This window comes from Gallus gallus, chromosome 3 (assembly GCF_016699485.2).
Source record: "Gallus gallus isolate bGalGal1 chromosome 3, bGalGal1.mat.broiler.GRCg7b, whole genome shotgun sequence".
Taxonomy (NCBI): domain Eukaryota; kingdom Metazoa; phylum Chordata; class Aves; order Galliformes; family Phasianidae; genus Gallus; species Gallus gallus.
The window spans coordinates 109832239-109853033 of NC_052534.1; the positions used below are offsets into that span (position 1 = coordinate 109832239).

At 42.8% G+C, this 20795-nt stretch overlaps 1 protein-coding gene across 5 annotated transcripts in view; it reads left to right on the plus strand.

Moving 5' to 3' along the window:
• CD2AP (CD2 associated protein) overlaps positions 1-20795 on the plus strand; it is a 66473-nt gene that overhangs the window by 36741 nt on the left and 8937 nt on the right. For 2 of the 5 annotated variants that reach the window (NM_001318403.2, XM_040697331.2), the window contains 11 exons: positions 38-191; positions 2915-3015; positions 6310-6430; positions 7731-7915; positions 11123-11231; positions 13754-13845; positions 14523-14627; positions 15936-15972; positions 16362-16421; positions 18591-18750; positions 20161-20303. In NM_001318403.2, the coding sequence (NP_001305332.2) occupies positions 38-191; positions 2915-3015; positions 6310-6430; positions 7731-7915; positions 11123-11231; positions 13754-13845; positions 14523-14627; positions 15936-15972; positions 16362-16421; positions 18591-18750; positions 20161-20303 (1267 nt within the window). Of the gene's footprint in view, positions 1-15; positions 192-2914; positions 3016-6309; positions 6431-7730; positions 7916-11122; positions 11232-13753; positions 13846-14522; positions 14628-15935; positions 15973-16361; positions 16440-18590; positions 18751-20160; positions 20304-20795 lie in introns of all 5 variants that reach the window. The other 3 variants (XM_015285163.4, XM_015285165.3, XM_040697330.2) reach the window with 2 other exon arrangements.

Genomic DNA, 20795 nt, shown 5'->3' on the forward strand with positions numbered 1-20795 from the left:
TCCATGGCCTCTCAGTCTTTTAAATCTCTTGTTTCAGGAAGTTAAGAAGGATGTAGAGCCCAAGGATGATGCCCTGCCACTCAGAAGGGAGAAATCTGGCAATGTAGCAAGCCTTGTGCAGCGTATTTGCACCTATGGGCTTCCAGCAGGAGGAATTCAGCCTCATCCACCGTCCAAAAGCCTCAAGAAGAGTATGTACTGTTTACAGTTCTTTCAATTGCATAACTGCTGATGAGTAGTTTTTAATAAACATTAATTATTTAATGCATGACTCAGTTTTAAGGATGTGCTGGAGACACGGGAGCCCGAGCTTTTTATTCTAAGCCAGACTGTGCTGGTAGATGATGTTCTTAATGGTAGTAGGGATGAATTCTTACAGGAGCAGAAGTTAGACCCCTTCCAAATGCCAGAGAATATTGCCTTGCTATTTTGATGAGCATAGAAGGCAATGAAAAGTCACCGTCAGTGTTGAATTTCATGTGAGCTTGGTTCATATTGTAATGTATCCAAATGAGAACTGAAGGCCTGCTCGTGGTAATTAAAATCTCCTGTGGTCACTTCTGTCTAGATAAGTTTTGCTACAAATTCAAGGCTGTTTGATAAGGAAATACTTTCTAGTTCAGATTCCTCTTACTGGGTAGGTTTCTGCTAGTATGAGATCACATGGAATTAGTGGAGTATAGGAGAAAGTAGTGATCTTCCTTTGGTTGTAGCTGGAACCCCAGGATGGTCAGGAGTGCAAATTGGTGCCTTCATGTTTGTAGTTTCTGTGTTGTAAAGCCAGTGGTTAAATCAAAGTAACTAAAAACTAGAGGAGGAAACTTTACCAGGCAGGGATTGCAGGTATTTATAATTCTGCAAGGGCTGCCCTGAAAGTAATGCCTCCTATTTCATTATGTTGGCCTTCAGTATCAGGGGCAGATGTTGGGATGGCAGTAGCTGCTGAACCCAGGTGAGCTGTGTGTAGGAAATCCCGTGTGTTGGCCTTGGATGGCTCCCACTGAATGCAGGCGTTGTACCTCAGCCTCTGGGCAATGTTTCTGTTAGTTAGATGCATTAATTCAGGGAAATGAAAATAATGGACGTGTGCTTAACCATGCTAACCAAGTGCTACGTTTGGTTTGCCCTGCACTGAACAAACATGGGGTGAAACAGATTGCTTTGGAAATGGGCGGAACATTGTGGTAGCTGCCAGCCCAATGTATGAGTCTGGGTTCTGCTACCTGAGCTGCTCAGGGAGCTTCCCAGGTCTGCCTGGCAATATGCACAGCTGAAAGGCAGCATTTTGAACATGGATTGCAGGCGGGGGAGAGTTCTAGAAGTGAAATACACCTGCTTTTTTCTTAGGTGAAGTAGCATTACAATGTGAAAAAGAAAGCTGAAATCAAATGTATACCAAATGGCCTTGTAGCTTTTTAATTGGCTATATTTAGTATCAAGTAATCTCATTCAAAGAAGGAACCCTGAAAACGTGGTAGGAGGTAGTAGGGGCCTATAACTATTTGTTTAAATTACTACTCAGATAATAATCATTTTGGGCTGATGAGTTGAAAAAAGGTGTATAATGTGACCAATGACATTATTAGAAATTAACCCACAGAGCTTCATGTTCTCATTTCCTGACTCTTTGCTCTCCAGAGCTGAGGCTGTACACCAGCTGTACACTGAGGTCCTCCGTTTGCTGATCCCTCTCAGATGCTGCAGTGTTACTCAGTGTCTGGTTTGCCCTGTGCTGTGGGCACTGCATGTTGACACTCTTCTGATCTTCTGAGGTCAGAGTATCAACTCTCCTGCAACAAACCATGGAATCATAGAATTGCTCAGGTTGGAAAAGACCTTACAGATATCAAGTCTAAGCACAACCCAACCATACTACCCTAACAAACAATCCTCTGTTAAATAAAGCAGCTTGGGAGGCAGTATCAGCTCACGTAAGGGAGTATAGTAATTAAATGGGTCCTGTAAGCTTTAGCACTAGGAGAAAATAGAGTGATTTTATATCAAGCGGGCGTGTTGGATCATTGCTGCTGGTGACAGTTGCCTTCAGAAGTGTGCTGGCTGTTCTGGGCAAGGGCAGAAGCATAAACACTGTGAGCACAGCAGCACTGCAGCATACGTGCAGCATGGCAGGCTGATGGTAGGCTCCTGCACCTCTGGCTGGAGGGGGTGTTGGAAGCCACTTCAGCACCTTCCCCCATTAGGATGTCATTTTGTTATTTTAATACCTGAAGTGTTTTAATTAGTCGTGGTGAACATCTGCTGATGGCTATTTATTTTAATTTTACCTTTGTGAAACACTGCTAATTAATGCTTTAGCTTAATTTCTTGACTCTACTTGCACTGGGGAAAGAATGGCTTTTGTATTCAAAAATATATTTAGATTTCTGAAACGTGAGCCAAGCAGTTCCCTGGGTGTGAACTTAGAGAGGTCTCTGCTACAGGGCAGAGAGCAAAAGCTGCCACTGACACTTGAGCACGGAGAAGAGCACAGCATTGGTTACTTCCTTCCGGACAGGGGCAGGAGGCTCCAACCTGCAGGCTTTGTTCAAAGCACGTGCTGACACTGCAACCAACAGTCATTCTTGGGGATTTATTCCGGAAACAGTTTGAAAATCATAGCACTGGGGGCTTCTCTGACTTGTTTGTGTCAACGTGTTTTTTTATGGCATGTTAGCAACTGATGGTGTAGTATTTACTCACTTGTAGCTAGCAATGTGAGGTGCATATTGCTTTCATGCTACATCTAACGTATAGTGTGTTAGGCTGAAATGGCAGAAACTGGAAAACCAGAAGCATATTTCATAGCTGTTGGGGATGGCTTGTGAGTGTTCTGAGCATATCTGGCCCTCAGGAGCTGAGGAGAAAGGTAGCTTTCATTTCTAAGCGTTGTTTTTTTCCATTTCCCTCCCGTCAGAGTCCAAGAAGCGGCAGTGCAAAGTGCTCTTCGAGTACCTCCCGCAGAACGAAGATGAGCTGGAGCTCAAGGTGGGGGATGTGATTGACATCAGTGAGGAGGTGAGCTGTGTTACAGAGCTGCTTTCTTCTTCGTGTGTCCAAAAGCAATCTTTGTATCTACGTGTTAATTACAAGAATGTTGGAAAAATAGCATTTAAAGCGGCATATTAGAAGGTAAAGCAAATAGCTGAGAAGTTCTTTCTCCCAGGTTCTCAAGCTGAATCAGTAAATACTGGAAGTGTGGGGGAAGTATTTGGTGTTCTCAGCAATAGAACTTATTCTAAGCTTTGCGAAGAGAAGGCTTCAGAAACACTTCATTGTGGCCTTCCAGTACTTGAAGGGAGCGTATAAACAGGAGGGGGTACGGCTTTTTACATGTGTGGATAGTGATAGGGCAAGGGGGAGTGGTTTTAAACTGAGACAGGAGGTTTAGGTTGGATATGAGGAGGAAGTTTTTCCCCCAGAGGGTGGTGACGCACTGAACAGGTTGCCCAAGGAGGCTGTGGATGCCCCATCCCCGCAGGCATTCAAGGCCAGGCTGGATGTGGCTCTGGGCAGCCTGGGCTGCTGGTTGGTGACCCTGCACATAGCAGGGGGTTGGAACTGGATGAGCACTGTGGGCCTTTGCAACCCAGGCCATTCTGTGATTCAATAAATTGTGATCTGTTACGCTCATTTCTTTTTCAAAAAGACTTGGACGCTTCTTAGGCCTTGTCATTGGACCCTTGCTTTTATCACCCTTGTGCTAGAACTATTTGACCAATTTGCCTTTAACTTGACGTATCCTAACGTGGTTTAGGTGAAAAATGCTGTTTTACCCGATTTTCCCGTGCTTTCTTACAAAGCTTTTCTTCATGAGGCCTTGAACTAATAGTAACAGAATTCAGTACAGCAAACTGTGCCTGTATTGCAATAGGCTTCAACACACGTGCACAAAAATGTGGGATGTACAAATCGTATCACAGAATCATAGAATGGCCTAGGTTGAAAGGGACCACAATGCTCGTTAGTTTCAACACCCCTGCTATGTGCAGGGTTGCCAGTGCAGTCAGTGATGTGTTATTTCCACCACCTTTTGCACCAGGGAAGCATACAATGAATCATCTGTCCTGATGTTTGGAACTTAACAGCAACGACCCCATGTATCTGAACTGCTGTGAGGGTATTTGTTTTCTTTTTCCTAACTACATACCTTCTTGATGTCCATCCCATTCATTAGCAGTTTGTGCTGTAGAAGACTTGAATGTAAGTAGAACATCTCTTGTAAGAACTAGATCAGCCAGGGAACCTGTGGAAGAGACCATTGCAGTTATAGAAGGAGCTTTTGAGAAGCAGCTGGAAAGTTTCTGCACAGCACAGTCTGCTGGCACAGCCTCTCCGTGTTGTCTCACTGAAAATCTGAGACAGGAGGGAGATTTAACGTTCCCTTCTAGCTGTGTGTCTGTCGGTGCTCTTAAAGAAGGTTGGAGGTTACATTTTTTGCATGTGGACTTCTTCCAAAGAGAGTGCTACCTCCCTGGGATCCTGGTGCTTGCTAGGAATGACTTTTCCCTTGGTAAGGACGTTGCTATGCTCCTAGATGCATTTGCACCACTGAGTTCTACCATTTGTTCTGTTAGCTTTGAATAAAGGTAGCAATCACTGTTAGCTTAAGCAAGTGTCTTGGTAAACCCGCCCACGAAAATCAGTGCCACAAATACCACATATGGGCATTTTGTAAAGGGGTGCTCCAGGATAACCTCATCAGCTTTATTTGTGGAAGCTGCTAATTACAGAAGTCATGGCTTCAGAGCTGCTGAGGAACCCTTTTTTGGGGATTTGTTCTGGTTGTGGATGCCTCATCCCTGGAGGCATAGAATGGCCTGGGTTGCAAAGGACCACAATGCTCATCTCGTTCCAACCCCCTGCTATGTGCAGGGTCACCAACCAGCAGCCCAGGCTGCCCAGAGCTACATCCAGCCTGGCCTTGAATGCCTCCAGGGATGGGGCACCACAGCTCTGGGCAGTGCCAGCGCCTCACTGCCCTGTGATCGAAGGAATTCGGCCTTAACTATCTGAATTTCCCCTCTTTTTAATTAAAAACCATTCCCCCTTGTCCTATTGCTATCAGGCCATGTAAAAAGTCACTCCCCCTCCTCCTGATGAGCTCCCTCACTACTGGAAGGCCGCAGTGAGGTCTCCCCGCAGCCTTCCCTTCTCCAGGCTGAACACCCCCAGCTTCTTCAGCCTTTCTCCATAGGGAGGTGCTCCAGCCCTCTCAGCATCCTTCTGGCCCTCCTGTGGTCCCATCTCCCATCCCGTCGATTGTGAGCTCAAGACTGGAGGTAGATGGCTTCAGAACTGACCTGACTAGCATCAAGGAGAGCTGGCTATAAGGCTCAGGAACGGGGAAGAGGAGCTGTGTGTGCAGTATGGTTGATTAAGCAGGGTTTCTGTTATCAGAACTTGTGGGCTATGCATGCAAGGCACATGCACAGATGATAGTTGTATGATTTCTCCAAACCTTTTCTTTCTCCTCTGTGTCTTTTCCTCCATTCCTGCTGGATTCAGAACCACACAGTGTGCTTGTTTGTGGTACATGCATGGGCTTCACTGTTAGATCTTCAGTAAGAATTCAGACCAGCAAAGTTGTTTGTCATTTTTTCCCCTTTTGCTCAGAAGTCTGAGTGCTGTCCTGTTACAGAAATCACTTGGTGGAATTAGAGGAAGTACTGATGTGTGTCCCAGAGCTGTGCCTCCTTATGGGAATGGTGCCCTGTAGTAGGATTTTGAAACGCAAGATGTCCTGAGATGGTCATCTCTAGTGTTAGCATCCAGAAAGGTACATCTTCAATCAAAAGACACACGTTTCAATGGATGTGAAGCCAGTGGAAATCAGACTGGTGGGAAATGGACAGTACAGACTGGCAACAAAACTGCATAGAAGTCTCCTTGGGAAGCCAGACTACAAGCTGTCTTTATTTCACAAATAGTGCAGTGTGTTCTTCTCCTGTTAATTGCTAATATTCCGTTCTCGAGAAAGCTGATGAACGTTTTGCTGTTCTGGATGATGTGACATAGGATGATCTCGTGGTAGGATCATTGCTGTAGAGATGGAAGTGACAGTAAATGATCTACTTGCTCTTATCTTTGGGGACTGTTTCTATGTATTTGGTATGCTATTTTCTTACTTGTAAGGTAAGTCCTGGTCATTTGACATTTCCCAAAATTGTTCATAGGGTTTTAGAAGTGAAGTGTAAATACAATGGGCAAGCATTTCTTAAATTGCTTCCATTGCTTTAATTAAATGTTGCAGTGATTGTTACATTGAAGTCTCCTTTTTTTCTTAGTAATATGCAAACTATTTCCACGCAGGTAGAGGAAGGCTGGTGGAGTGGAACACTGAACGGCAAGTCGGGGTTGTTTCCTTCTAACTTTGTGAAAGAGTTGGAATTGGCGGACGATGGAGAAACACAGGATGCTCTGGATGATGCAGGTGCTGTTCTGTTCTGTCCTAAACCCTTAGCAAAGCCATTTTAAACCTCTGTAATTTGGAGCATTGTGGTTGTGCAACTTTATATTGGGTTCTAAGAATAAAATCTTTTGGATGTACTGAGAAACACAAAAATGGACACTGGATCAGTGCTTGATCTGTTTGTAAGGCGGTTTAAAATTGAGCTGTTCCGCTGTGGCTGTGTAGCTGAGGTGGAAGCAGACTGTCTGTAGCTGCTACTTGGTCTGTTGCCTTGAAACTGTACTTCAGAGGTGTTATGTTCAGAGACATTATGGAAATGAAATACACAGGAAAGGGAATGGCTGTTTATGAGGGTGGATAGCAATAGGACAAGGGGGAATGGTTTTATACTGAGACAGGGGAGGTTTAGGTTGGATATGAGGAGGCAGTTTTTCCCCCAGAGGGTGGTGACGCACTGAACAGGTTGCCCAAGGAGGCTGTGGATGCCCCATCCCTGCAGGCATTCAAGGCCAGGCTGGATGTGGCTCTGGGCAGCCTGGTCTGCTGGTTGGCGACCCTGCACATAGCAGGGGGTTGGAACTGGATGAGCACTGTGGGTCTTTGCAACCCAGGCCATTCTGTGATTCTATGATGCTATGAAATGGCATGCCTACAAATATCAGTTTGTAGGAGTGTGGGTAAATGCTGCCCCTTAAATCTGAAAGTTGGAGCAAAGTTGTGAACACTTTTGTTGTCTACCGGTGAATAATCTCAAACAACTTTATCTGATTTAAATGTTGAGCACTTCAAAATAGTACTTAAATACCATTACCCTGTTTAAATAAATGCACAAAGAGACTGTTTGGGTTATTTTTTAGTACTTGTTTTGAGCAATAGCAAAGCTTCTCTTGGTTCCTGGAGTGACATCAGTCTCTGTAAGTGCATCAGTTTGATTTGCTGTGTCTGTTGAAACACAGTGGAGTCTTTGAGGTCATTAACATTCTTTACTGATTCTAGCTTTCAGCAGCTATAGCTGTGTTGCACATTCACAAAAATTAACAGAAAGCATAGTGATGATAACAGTCTGTGGAACATCGATTGTATTTGAAATGGCAAGAAATATTAATGTCTATTGACTTAGTTGTCAGAGTACTCAATGTAACGCTGGCATCATTTCAAATGGACTTATGTTCAATGTACAGCTGGAACAGAACATGAGGGATTGCAGCTGTAGGAAGCAGTTCACACAGCTGTTTCTCTTCTGTTTTTTCCTCTGAAGAGCAAAGAAACATTTTCAGCTATTAAAACAACTATTTTTTCCTTCCTTGTTTTTTCCTTTCAGAGCCCGTTTTCAGTGGTCCTACCTCACCTGTGGCCTCTCCTGGGAATGAAAGTGAACCTGGATCTGGACCAGCACAGCCAAAGAAAATTCGAGGTGTTGGGTTTGGAGATATATTTAAAGAAGGCTCAGTTAAGCTTAAGACAAGATTATCCAGTAATGAATCAGAGGATAAAAGGCAAGATAAGGTTTGTAGTGCTTCATAGTCTTTTTCTTTTTTTTTTTACAGGGGTTTCCTATATTTAAAAAAGGGAGAAAAAAATAACATGACATCTGAAGACCAAATATTGTATTGGTGTTGGCTGTTCTAAAATTTGTCAGTGTTGTTCGATAATCAGACTGTAATCGTCTGAGGGGATACCATGGAAAAGGCAAAAGTACAGTCTTACCTGTAAAACAAAACAAAACCCCCAAACTTCTGTAAGTTATATCACAGAATCACAGAATGGCCTGGACCATGACGACCACAGTGCTTATCTCATTCCAACCCTCTGCAGTGTGCAGGGTCGCCAACCACCAGACCAGAGCCACATCCAGCCTGGCCTTGAATATCCACCATAGAGGCAAGAAGGTCTATTCAAACGTTCTGACAAGCAGAGAGGGAAAATCAAGCTAATGTGAAAACTATTCTTTCAAAGCCTGGTGGTTTAGGACATAATAGGTGTTTCAACACATCTACAGCAGTCTCTGGTAGCTCTTTTCTCTTTAGCTGACTTTGAATGTCATCTGGGGCTGGGCTGCTGAGTCTCTTCCTCTACCAGTGAGTGGAGCCTTTACATCAAGGAACATCATTTTGTTGTTTTTCTTCAGTATTGTGGTGGATGTTGAGATATAGTACTGGGTATGGTGCATCGTTACTAGCAGAAGTGTCCTGCAGTTTTTGGCTTCATTGATGCTGCTGTAACCTGCAGATTGTGCAAGTCTGAAAAGCATTTTTTAACAAGTTTGCATCCTCTTTCACTTGCTTTTCCCCTTGTTTTGAGTATACGGTGAAAGAGGTACTTCTCCACACCTAACTGAATGCTGAGGAGATACTACACACATCACATTATATACTTAATTTCAGTTCTGCTGTGATATGAACCCAAGAGAGAGCTTACCCTAGAAGCACAGCACAGTGCTTATAGCTGCATAGTGCACACAAAGAACTTTTGTATGAGTTTTCACATTTGACATTTGAGGTAATGCAGTATTTCAGTTTTTATTCAAGTGATCAATCCAAGAAAGCTTCTAAAACCTCTGTAAAAATGCACATTGATAAATTTTGTCTCTGTGTTGTGACCATTAATGCTGCTTTTGGAAAAGGCTGTCCTGACTGATTTGCTTTCCTCTGCCTGCCCAGAAATAACTGCAGTGGTGCGGGGCAAGGAGTGAAAGGCAGAGTGGAGGGACAGACACTTCTGATATGTTGGCTTTTCTGCCCCACTCCTTCTTGGTAGCAGTGCTGTGAGAGATGCTCATCCAACTGTAACGTTGTGTGCATCCTCTTTTTTTTCTGGGTTTAGTGAAATCATGAGGTGACCCAGAAAACTGAAGCTGCCAATGTGTTGTTTGTGCTCTGGGAGTTGCAAGGCCCTGGGGAAGGCACATCAATCTTCATTCCCTTCAGGCTTTGTCCCCTCAAATAGGAATCCATGGGAGTTGCTCCACCTTTGTGTAAATGCTGTCAGAGAATTTCAGGGCATAACTCACAGTTTGCCTGGACTGTTCATCTTTGCTTGTTGAAAGGCATCTTTCTCTACTTTATAGCTTATACTTGGGAGTGGGAGATCTTACCTAAAATACATTCAATTGATAAGAAATCTGCTAAGCTGTTTTGGGCTGTGCTATTTGAGTACATGAACACTGAAATGCATTGGTGCTTTATTTTTTTCCTTGGCTTGTTTGTGTTGTTATGGGCTGTTTCTCAGAAGACAGGAAATGAAGTGAGAAAGCAGTTTCTCATAGCTTAAAGGCAGTAAAATAAACAGTTGAGTTTTGCATTTAATATTCCACTTATGCTTCTTGCCAAAGTTGTCCCAAAGGCAGATGTGCCTGGAGAAGGACACAAAGAGCCCTGCAGAGATCATTCTCATGAAAGCTTTGCAAAAATGGCTGGTTTCTTCAGAGTTTTCCTCAACTCACTTTGGATTTCAATGGGGAGGACTGGATGGATATTCTCCGTCTTTATGCCAGCAAGGGAAAAAAAGGTGTTCAGGAAGCTGTGGAGCAGAGAAGGCTTTTTTCCAGGGATGCTTAGCACAGGCAGACTGCTCAGCACTCTGAGCACTTGAGATGTTTGTGCCTTTCAGTTAGCTCCAGCATCCTGCTTGGGTTCGGGTTATTTACACCCTGTCTGCCTAAACTTCCTCTCACACTTCTAATTGCATCTCATTTTGGAAAGAGGGAACTTAGGAAAGATTCCACACTGAACTTGTTTAATGTCATAGGTGGGTTATTTTAGTGCTTCCTTTATGGAGTGAAGTAAATTGCGTGTGTGCTCTCAGAACATCCCAGATGGCCATAGATAGCTTATTGTATGGCATGTCAGAGGTATCCAGCACCAGCACACAGCCATCAGCTGTGTTTGAGGGGAGGAACTCTGGTCTCTCTGGCAGTGGTAAGTCTACAAAGCTTAATTGTAAATAGCAAGGAATAGAGTAAGTAAAGGCAATGGGATTTTTTTGCATTGGTAACACTGCTAGGGTTGCTCAGGTAAGCACTGACTGTAAGGTATTCTGTTTGTGGCTCTTATGGCTATGAAAAAATGAATGCAATTGAAGCTGAGTCTCCCCACCAGCTCAGTATATGTCATGCAGACTGGAACCATTCCTTTGGCTTGATCTCCTCTCTGAGACTTCATACCCAAGCATCTTGTGGTGCAGGAGAAAATGCCTGTTGGATGGTTATCTATCTGGGCTGTGTTCTGTGAATCACGGAGAGTGAAGGGAAGTTGGGGCAGACTTTCATGTGCTCTTATGTCTGTGGCAGTAGTTTCAAAACAAATTAACTCTTCAGCTGAGATGGTGTATGGCTACTGAAGGTTCCTCCTGTATCCCACTGTCAAGTGAATATGGTCAGTGAGTTACTGTCAGCAGAGCTTTTAAATGGCCACTTCTGTTCTGGGCCAGAAGAGGCACTTTCAGTAATGGAACAGTAACTTTTGGGAACACTGAAATACCACTGCAAAAGTACATATGGCAATATAGTTTCCAGTTCGAAAGCTGTGCTTTTTAAACCCTACTGCTATACCCGAAGCCTTTAGACAGTAGACAAAACCCTTACTGCAGTCACTGTTATGGCTACTGCAATAAGAACGTAGTGGAGAATCTTGGTGAACCTTTTGGAGGTGATGATTCACACCATCTCAGCTTATACTGAGCTTCTGTTAACAAAGTTCTCCTTGGTTCCTACAGCCATCACCAAACCATCCTCCTGGCACTAAGCTCGCTCAGCTTCCTCGCATTACAAAAATGGAAAACTCATCAGAAGTACTGAAGTCAGAAGCTGAAGGTAAACCAAAAGGTGAGGAAACACAGCTGTTACGTGGTGGCTCTGTGTGGGAAGCGTTTGGTTGTCAAACCAGATTATTATTTTTTTTGCTCCTGTTTAAAATCTCGTAGTTCTGTGCATGCTTTTTGTGTGTTATGTTCTTTGCCTCGGAGGAGTTACACAAATGTGGACGTGTCTGAAGGAGTTTTTTGCTCACATTTTGGCAGAAAATTAATTGAAAACATTTGCAAGGAAGAAAACAAGGCTATGGTTTTCAGTTGGCACTCGTTTGCAGGGTTACTGTGCTTGAACTGGCTTCCATTTGGCTTAGCTCTTAGCCGCCAGCTGGGATGCTGGAGAACTATTGCTGTGTGAGCAGGCCCTAAACTTGGTTTCTGGCCCAGGTCACAGGGATGGCTGTAGGGTTAGGGTTTGCAGTGCAGTTGCTGGTTTGCATGATGTCATAGATGTATGGTAGGTTTCTTGCATCAGAAAACATGATATTTATGTTGTGTTGAAATCTGTTCTCCAGATAGTCCAGTTCTTTTGGATTTCTGTTTATAATAATAATAAAAGTTGTCTCTAAGAACTGATGTCTTCATTGAACAACCAAATCGCATAGTTTCTGTCTAGAGGGATACTTCACTTTTTTTTTCAGCCAACTCAAAGCCTCTTCTGGGAGTGCCAGCCCCAAAGAAAAAAACTGACTGCAATTAGGACAAGGGGGAATGGTTTTAAACTGAGACAGGGGAGGTTTAGGTTGGATATGAGGAGGAAGTTTTTCCTCCAGAGGGTGGTGATGCACTGAACAGGTTGCCCAAGGAGGCTGTGGATGCCCCATCCCTGCAGGCATTCAAGGCCAGGCTGGATGTGGCTCTGGGCAGCCTGGGCTGCTGGTTGGTGACCCTGCACATAGCAGGGGGTTGGAACTGGATGGTCATTGTGGTCCTTTTCAACCCAGGCCATTCTATGGTTCCATGGTTATATGCAATGTGTGGACAGCTCATTCTGCCAGGTTCCAAATAAATATGTTTTTTCAACCCCATCCATCCCTGGAGGTGTTCAAGGCCAGGTTGGATGGGGCCCTGGGCAGCCTGGGCTGGTATGAAATGTGGAGGTTGGTGGCCCTGCTTGTGCGGGGGGGTTGGAGCTTCATGATCCTTGAGGTCCCTTCCAACCCAAGCTATTCTATGACTCTGTGCTAAGATTCTACTCCCCAGAGAAGTAAGCATACCCGAAAGGAACATAAGTGTGGTAGTCATAAATGTTACTGGAGAATGTTAATAGATTAAATCTGTTGACACCACTTAATAATATCTTGTGACCTCTGAAAGGAAGCATGGTATTCTTTCTTAGTGTTTTTATTTTAATATAGGCTGTGGTATACTTACGTGATCCTCAGTTTTGAGAGTTCATAATAACCTGTGTGCAATATGTTAACAACTAAACAGAGATCTCTTAAAATGTTTGGACTGCTGTGCCTTATTTCATTGTGCCTCTGCTGTTTCTGGGAAGCCTGTTGTGGCCTCTGGGGCAAATATGTAAAAAAAACATTTTGTTTAAGAAATAAGATAGAAATTGCTATTTATCCCCCCCTCTTTTCCCCACTGTGTTTGAGTACAACAACCTGGGATTCCTGCTGCTGTATACTTAGTCCTCAGTCATTGGAAAGGACAAGATTTAGTCAGTATTTATAATTAAGAGGGAGTCCAAAGTTCAGATTCATTATTTTGTAATAGTGTAATGCAAAAAGTGCTTTCCAGTTAAGACTTCTACAATGTTATATTTTGGCCTTCCTTGTGTTATTTTTATTCTAGCACAGGAAAGGAAAACAAATCTTCTGCCTCTTTGAACTGAAATAGTTTTCTCTGTTTTAGGTGGGTAAGTTATTATAGTGTGTCAAATGGGAAGAAAGGAGTCATTCTTCCTCCTAATACCAGAGAGGCTGTGACTGTCAGAGCTGGTTGTTCAGACGAGCTCTGGTTTCAGGTGGTTACAGCCAAACAATTCCTTTGCTTCAGTGACTTGTTTTTACTGCAGAACTTCAACAAATGCACTGCTTGGGTACTGGAAATATCTGCTATTGGGAGTCACCATGAAACAACGGAATGTATTTAATTATGCTTGCAGATTTTGAATTTATGATAATTTTGAGGTTATAAGGGATTATAAAGTATATACTACTCATAGGTACTACAGCAAAACAATTTTTTTGTCTGAAGCAGCAGAATTGAATACGTATATAAGCCAGTGGAGACAGGATGTATTGCATGGTCTGTGGTGTTACAATTTTAAGTGAGTAGTCTGTTGTGGATAAAAAGGCTGGAGGGTTTTACCCATCAGTGAAGACCTACCTCCCTTACATTTCACTATGATCTTGCTTTCCTCCTGACATGAATGACACAGTGAGTGGTCATGTAGTGCTTGGTGGCTGCTGTAGAGGAGAAGAGTGATTACAGTATGAATATTGAGCTCTCCTTTCAAACAGCAAGAGTGAGCTGTTAGGACTTTGGTCCCCATGGTATGCAATGTCATGATGTGCTGCTTTGTTTCAGCCAAGGAGTATTGCAGGACAATATTTCCCCATGAAGGAGTAAATGATGAACTGAGTTTTAAAGAAGGAGAAATTATTCAAATTATCAGTAAGGTAAGATGTTCAGTTTCCCTTAACCACTTATTGCTTTTGTAAGTTTTACATCATTAAGTGAAGGATGGAATATGTGACAGGAGAGTATTATTGGGCTGGGTAAAATATTTGAGTAGCTTTATATATTAATGCACAATCTTCTGTTAGGGACCAACCAAAGCCTCCATCCAGTTAGATCATACCATGGATTTCCATGCTACAGTTCTTTTTTTGTTGTTATTTTTCTTCTATCTTAACTTGCCTATTTTTTCCTCAGAAGGGCAATTTTTACTTCCTGCCTTTCAGACCAATAAACCTGATCAGCCACATCAGAATTACTTCTATTTAGTTGAATTGTGTGTAATTCCAACCACACAAAGTATTTACTGAACAGGTTTCCAGTCAAGGAAGATGAGAATATTGACTGCTGTGCATTGGATTGTAGCTGTTTTTGTTCTCTTCCATTTGCTGATCTTGTCTTCCCTTAAAGGAAGTTAGAGTACCATTTTGTGCTTCTTAGAAAACCAAGTGGCCAAATCTAGTCAGATCTGGAGCTGTTTCCCCTGGCTGAGGTAGCCACAGCATTCTTCTGAATGCACTATTTTGAAACAGGAGTTCCAGGAACAGAGCTTTCAGTCTGTCTGTTCTGGGGGAAAAAAAAGGAAATATTAATTGAATTAATCTGTTGTTTGTTTTAGGATACTGGAGAGCCAGGCTGGTGGAGAGGAGAACTCAATGGTAAAGAAGGAGTCTTCCCTGATAATTTTGCTGTTCAGATACAAGAATTTGATAAAGACTTCCCTGTAAGTTACTATGTCTTTCATATAGTAAAACAAAACCATATCAACAGGGATTATAGGTCTCCACATTACATTCTGCTCTTGAAAATATTAATACAAACATGTCAGTTTTCAACTTAAGAAGATTATCAAAGATGATCTAAAGGTTTAACTTTTCTTAACTATTTAATAGAAAGGTGCTTTTTCAGAGTACCAGTAATTAATGAGGACGATAAGGTCATGTAGAGAAAGGTGTAGTGCTGATACGTGTAACCAGTGGCTGAACTAAACCCAAGGAGTCCTGAAGAGATGTGAGCAGTCTGTTCTGTTTCATCTGTAGTCTTGTAAGTGTGCTTGCAGAGAGCTGAATGACCCCTGTGGGACTGGGATTTTTCCATGTTAAGACTTGCCAGTAGATTGCTGTGTGTGTAGGAGAATCTTTGACTGGGATTTAGAAATGGTGGTTCTTGGTTCTTTTTTCCCACTGTCTCTTGTGCTGAAATCTGTCACAGAAATCTGTTTTGGTGTCGTACTCCTTGGTTGTGTAATTCTAGTTTTTAGTCCATTTTCTGTTGAGATTCTGACAAGTTTGTGTAGCAAAGATGGCCAAGCTGACTTGTGTACGTCCACTTGGGATAGGGTGAATTTGGCTCCATGTGATGCCATCTAGATGTCCATGTCTGTCTGTCAGCTGAAAAGGGCCTTAGCACACTGGAATTGAGTGCCATTTGATCTGGGACTTTGACAGCACGTCTAAATTTGACTCAGCAGGTCAGGTTAGGAAATATTACTTCTCTGAGAGAGTAGTCAGGCACTGGAAGGGGCTGCCCAGGGAGGTGGTGCAGTCACCATCACCAGAGCTGTTCAAGAAATGTTTAGATGTTGTACTGAGGGACGTGGTTTAGTGGGGAAATATTGGATGTAGGTGGACGGTTGGATTGGATGATCTGGGAGGCGTTTTCCAACCTTGGTAATTCTATGATTTTTGTCAGTTGAAGGAAAGTAGAGAGTGGCTGCCCTGTAAAACTAGGTAATATTCAATGTGCAAACTGTGGCACCTTAGTATTTAAATTCATTCTGCAGCTGAAGTGCTGCTTTAAGATTTGAAGAAACCTCGTGTTTTGATCCTGTTCTGGCAACTTGTTGGCTGGCAGATATCAGGTGAATTACTTCAGTTCTCTCTTTGTTTCCTGTCTGCAGATTGATTGCCTCTTTTGTGAAGTGCTTTGAAATGAGCGCATAAATAAGCTAGATGTTACATTATGCAAAACAAAAAGCAGATGTCTGTTGTTGATAGAGAATATCTGTTTAGTTTATTTATTTCTTTTGCAGAAGCCAAAGAAACCTCCACCTCCAGTTAAAAATCCAGGTATGTATGATGTGCATGCTGGTGGGTGCCTGTGGAAGTATTAAAATGCAGAAACAGTTCGTGACTTCAGAAGAAGATTCAGAAGTAGCTTTGTATTTCCCAGTGCTGAAGCTGCCCCTGGTCACACTTTGAGGTTACTTTATATTGCATATTTTACTGCTGCTATATATTGCTGCTGTGTATTTTTCCAAATTATGATGGAGCCTACTTTGGAAACACTGTAATAGGAGTCTACAGTTGACTAGGACTAAATGGGTGTTATAAATGGCATTACCTTCCTTGCAAAGGAAAAAGAATATAAACAGAAATTCATGGATATCGTATTTTAGTTAGTGGCTAAGATAATTAAAACTCTTTGAGAAATGCCTGTGCTTTGGTTTTATGTGCAGCTCCCAAGCCTGAATTGCCAACTGGAGAGAAGAAGTTCCCTTTGAGGTCTGAAGAGAAAGGTGAGAGCAGTTTTCTGGGTAGGTATTAGACTTCTTTAGATTAGCTGTGCTGTGCAACAGTTGTTTGGAATCATGCAGATTCTAGCTAACGATACAATCTAATTTGATCTTAATAATATCTCATGGTGTAGCCATGTTTGTGATGCTACGGAATTGCCCTGTGAGTGATTAGGGGAACAGCCTTGCTTCTATTAAATGTGTCCTCTTGTTATTGCGTAGCTCCCTGAAAGATCATAGAATCACAGAATGGCCTGGGTTGCAAAGGCCCACAGTGCTCATCCAGTTCCAACCCCCTGCTATGTGTAGGGTCACCAACCAGCAGACCAGGCTGCCCAGATAACATCCAGCCTGGAACTGAATTTAACGATGCTAGAAATTGTGAGCTGTTCCTTTACACTGAGATAAGTTTAGTATCTCTGGGTCTGTTTGTAATGTGGTTTTTAATCTTTACGTAGTTGAGTTCAACTTTAATGGAGGATTAAGGAAAAAATACATCACATCCAAAATGCTCTGGAATGTGACAGCTGCTAAAAAACGAAGTGTGGTACAGAATGGTCCTTTTCTGTGGTAGAAGATATGCTGCAGGAAAGCTGTGTTCTGTGGAATCACAGAATCACAGAATGGTTGGGCTGGAAGGGACCTCCAGGATCATGAAACTCCAACCCCCCCCACAGGCAGGGCCACCAACCTCCACATTCCATACCAGCCCAGGCTGCCCAGGGCCCCATCCAACCTGGCCTTGAACACCTCCAGGGATGGACGGGGCATCCACAGCCTCTCTGGGCAGCTGTTCAGCACCTCACCACTCTCACAGGAAAGAACTTCCCCCTGTGGAAGATCAGGCTGAGTAATGAATGGTACACACAACGAAGCAGGTAGTATTATAGAGTAGAACTGTGTGATTTCTGGGCTCATGAGGGACCTCGACCTTTTGTATTAACATCCCCCACACAGCCATGGGCAGTTCTTATGTTCAGGTTGCAGGTGGGAGTCGTTGGAGGGGATGAGGATGGATGAGAATTCAGGAATACAGTGTGGTGACAGCATTTCTCTGCCCTGTTCATGAACTCACATATTCTTATGCATAATTGTTAAATTCTTCCTCCAGTAAACTGTAGGTGAAATAGAGATAGATTATCGTTAGTAATACTAACTGCCACTGGGCGTTAAGAAGTTGGATCTTGTAGGAAGCACGTGTGGGCAGGAGTTACCCCATGAGCGGTGTGTTGTACACAGGGCAGTCAGCACCACCCAGTGGCACAGTCGTGCATTGCCCTGCTGTCTCAGGGCTTTCTTTTGGGTGTAATTCATTTACTGATTTACAGTCCCACCGTTAAAGTCCTGTAATCTTCCACTGTAACCTACTTGGAATTTTTCAAATTGCCAATGTGGGATACATGCCTAACTGAACTGTAGCACTGCTTTGCATGGAGAGCAGGAGGACATCCCTCAGGCTGTGTATAGGGAACGTGTCAGTTGAATAGTCTTCATTTTGTCCTTTGTGTCAGAAAGAGCAAAAGAGAAAGCAAAAGCCGTCACCTTTATAAGAGATGCAATCAGATTCATTGTGTAGCGAAAGCAGTAGCAGTACGGGGAGGTTTGTTCTGTAGCTGTTATTTGCAGTGCAGTAATGGGAATCCAGAGTTTCTTACTATGCTTCATGTGAGTAGGAAGGACTTCTGTTTGGTGTAATGTTCTTTAAGTTTGGGCAAGTGGCTTTTGTGTGTTTTGTGTGTCTCACTGCTGACAGGTGACAGGACGAGGGGAAATGGCCTCAAGTTGTGCCAGGGGAGGTTTAGGTTGGATATCAGGAAACACTTCTGTACAGAAAGAGCTGTTAAGCACTGGGATGGGCTGCCCAGGGAGGTGGTTGAGTCACCATCCCTGCATGTGTTTAACAACCGTTTGGATGTGGTGCTCAGGGCCATGACTGAGCGGAGGGCTGTTAGAGTTAGGGTAGGATGGTTGGGTTGGGGTTGGACTGGATGATCTTGAAGGTCTTTTCCAACCTGAGCAGTTCTATGATTCTATGATAAGGTATCATTTCAGACACTTGCATACCTGAATTTCAGAGGGAGTGTTTCTAGCAGCAGTTGCTTTGTGAGGGATTAGCACTGAAGGAATCCTGGACAATATGGTTTTTAATGTTTTGGTGACTTACTTTGTCAGATGAAAAAGGAGCTTTGGATCAGAAGCCTTTGAAGCCACATGCTCCTCAAGTACCACCCAAGAAACCCATTCCTCCAAGCAAGTCTAACAGCTTACTGAGAGCGGGGATTCTGCAACTAAAACGTCCAGAAAAACCTGTTCTGCCTTCATCCGTATCCAAGTCAGTATGACTTCGTTTGTGTTTAAAAAATATATTTTACATGGCAACGTGCCACAGGATGAAGAAGTTGTGGTTATAGCAGTGATGTGGTATAAAAGAATCTCTGGATGTTAAGAGGAGTGTTTTTTTGTTGGGGAAAAAATGATTAGAGTCAAAAGTTCAGTGTTCTGGCACTTCAGAATAAAGTAGAAGGCAAAGGAGAGGTCAGCACCATACTGTGCAGGAGGTGCTCGGAGTGGCTCATCTTCTCTTTGGAGAAGAAAGCTGTTAGTATAGAGACTGGAGGTTCTTCTCAGGTTTGTCTTGACTATTGTCAGTTGAGTCACTGGACAATTTCATAGGGGACATAACAGCAAGCAGTTGCTCACTCTTAGTTTCAGTTCTCTGAAGTTTCTTTCTCGTGAGTTTGAAACAGTAATTCATAGAGTTCCAAGAACTTTGCATCAGTACAATCCTTCTCCATCCCCACCACCTGCTGCAGTTCCCCCCCTCTCTGCCTCCAGCCAAGTTTTTGCCAGGTTCATAACCTACTAGTGCAGGTACGTTGTCACTTGACATCTTGGGGTGTTTCCCAAGTGGAGGTTTTCTCATCTCTAACCATATTGGGTCATGATTAAGGATGGAAAAGGGAGTATGCGTGCATTTAAAACAGAAGTTGTAGTAAACTGCAGTCCTTTAATAACTGCCAACATCACATTTTAGAAATTTTTAAGCATGTTAAATGTCTGAAATTTTAATGTTGCTCCAGGGAGATTAGTGTGGTATTGCTTCCTTTACTGCAATGTAACTTCCAAATAAAAATCTGGAACAAGTGTTAATGAAAGGGAGATGCTGAGGTTTGCGTCTGGTCCATTTATGTCCTTTGCTTTTATACCAGGGCATAAATGGTGGCAACTGCAAAGGGAAAGGATCACCTTTCTTTAGTTCCTTGGCTAGGCATTCAAAGGATGCACAGTAGAAGAGCCATACGTGCAGGACACAGATCCTGTAGAAGGAAAGAACTTGTTCTTGGCAGCTTTCTTCTTTGCAGGAGAATTTTGGTGTGAGGCAATCTGAGTGTTTGATTCTGAATGTTTCAAGGGAGATTACTGAAGGTGCTATTCAGCTTGCTTGTTTCCTGTAGCACTGAGGTGTGATATTTTAGGTTTAAGTGCAAAAATATGCCCTGTAGTAAACACACTAAAAGTTTTGGATAATTTTCAAGGGGATTGTACATGTCTGACAACTCTAAAAGAGCTGGAACAGATGGACTGGCTTATAGAAAGCAATTCTACTATGATAAAAGGCTTTGTTTTAAGCAACGATTTAAAAAGCAGTGAAATTTGATATATGTATTTTTTAATTCTTATTCTTGGCATGTTATAAACTATTGAATGTTATGACCAGCTATTGTCACTTTTGTATTTACAGGTCTAATGGAGAAGTTGTTCATCTTCGACCAAAATCTGAAATTGAGCCAGTAGCAAAACCGAAGTTAGACTCTGAACAGCTACCAGCGAGACCAAAATCAGTAGAGGTAGATTCACTTGTGGTAAAGAACTCTCGAGAATCAGGTAAGAAAATAAGTTCTTCTCGGTCTTCCTGCGTGGATTTTGGTGTTTTACAGTCTTAGAATAAGGTCTTCTATTCAAAATGCCTCAGAGTGCAATTGTGCCCATTCTGTTGAAAATGTATATTTTTAGAGTAGTGCAGGCAGTTCACGTTAAGAGTTAGCAAGCAAAGTGCAGGTTTCATAGGGTATTTGGAGGCAGTGAAGCTCTGTTACAGCTATGATAGGAAGGGAGGAATACAGGTAACAGCTTGATCTTCCAGTTGGAAAGCATGGTTTTTTTGCTATCACTTTTATCTTGCATTTTGTTCGTTCTGCTCTTGCATTTCAGGTAACTTTTGCATTTCTATCTAACTTGCCTATTTCCAGTTATGCCATTAACTTTTGCATTTTGTGGTTAAGTTGGCAGCTCCTGAGGGTTATGATTTTCTTCTTTTCCTCAGGTGTTACAATCCTGATATCTTTAATAACCAGAATGGCAATGCAGCAGCTGTCA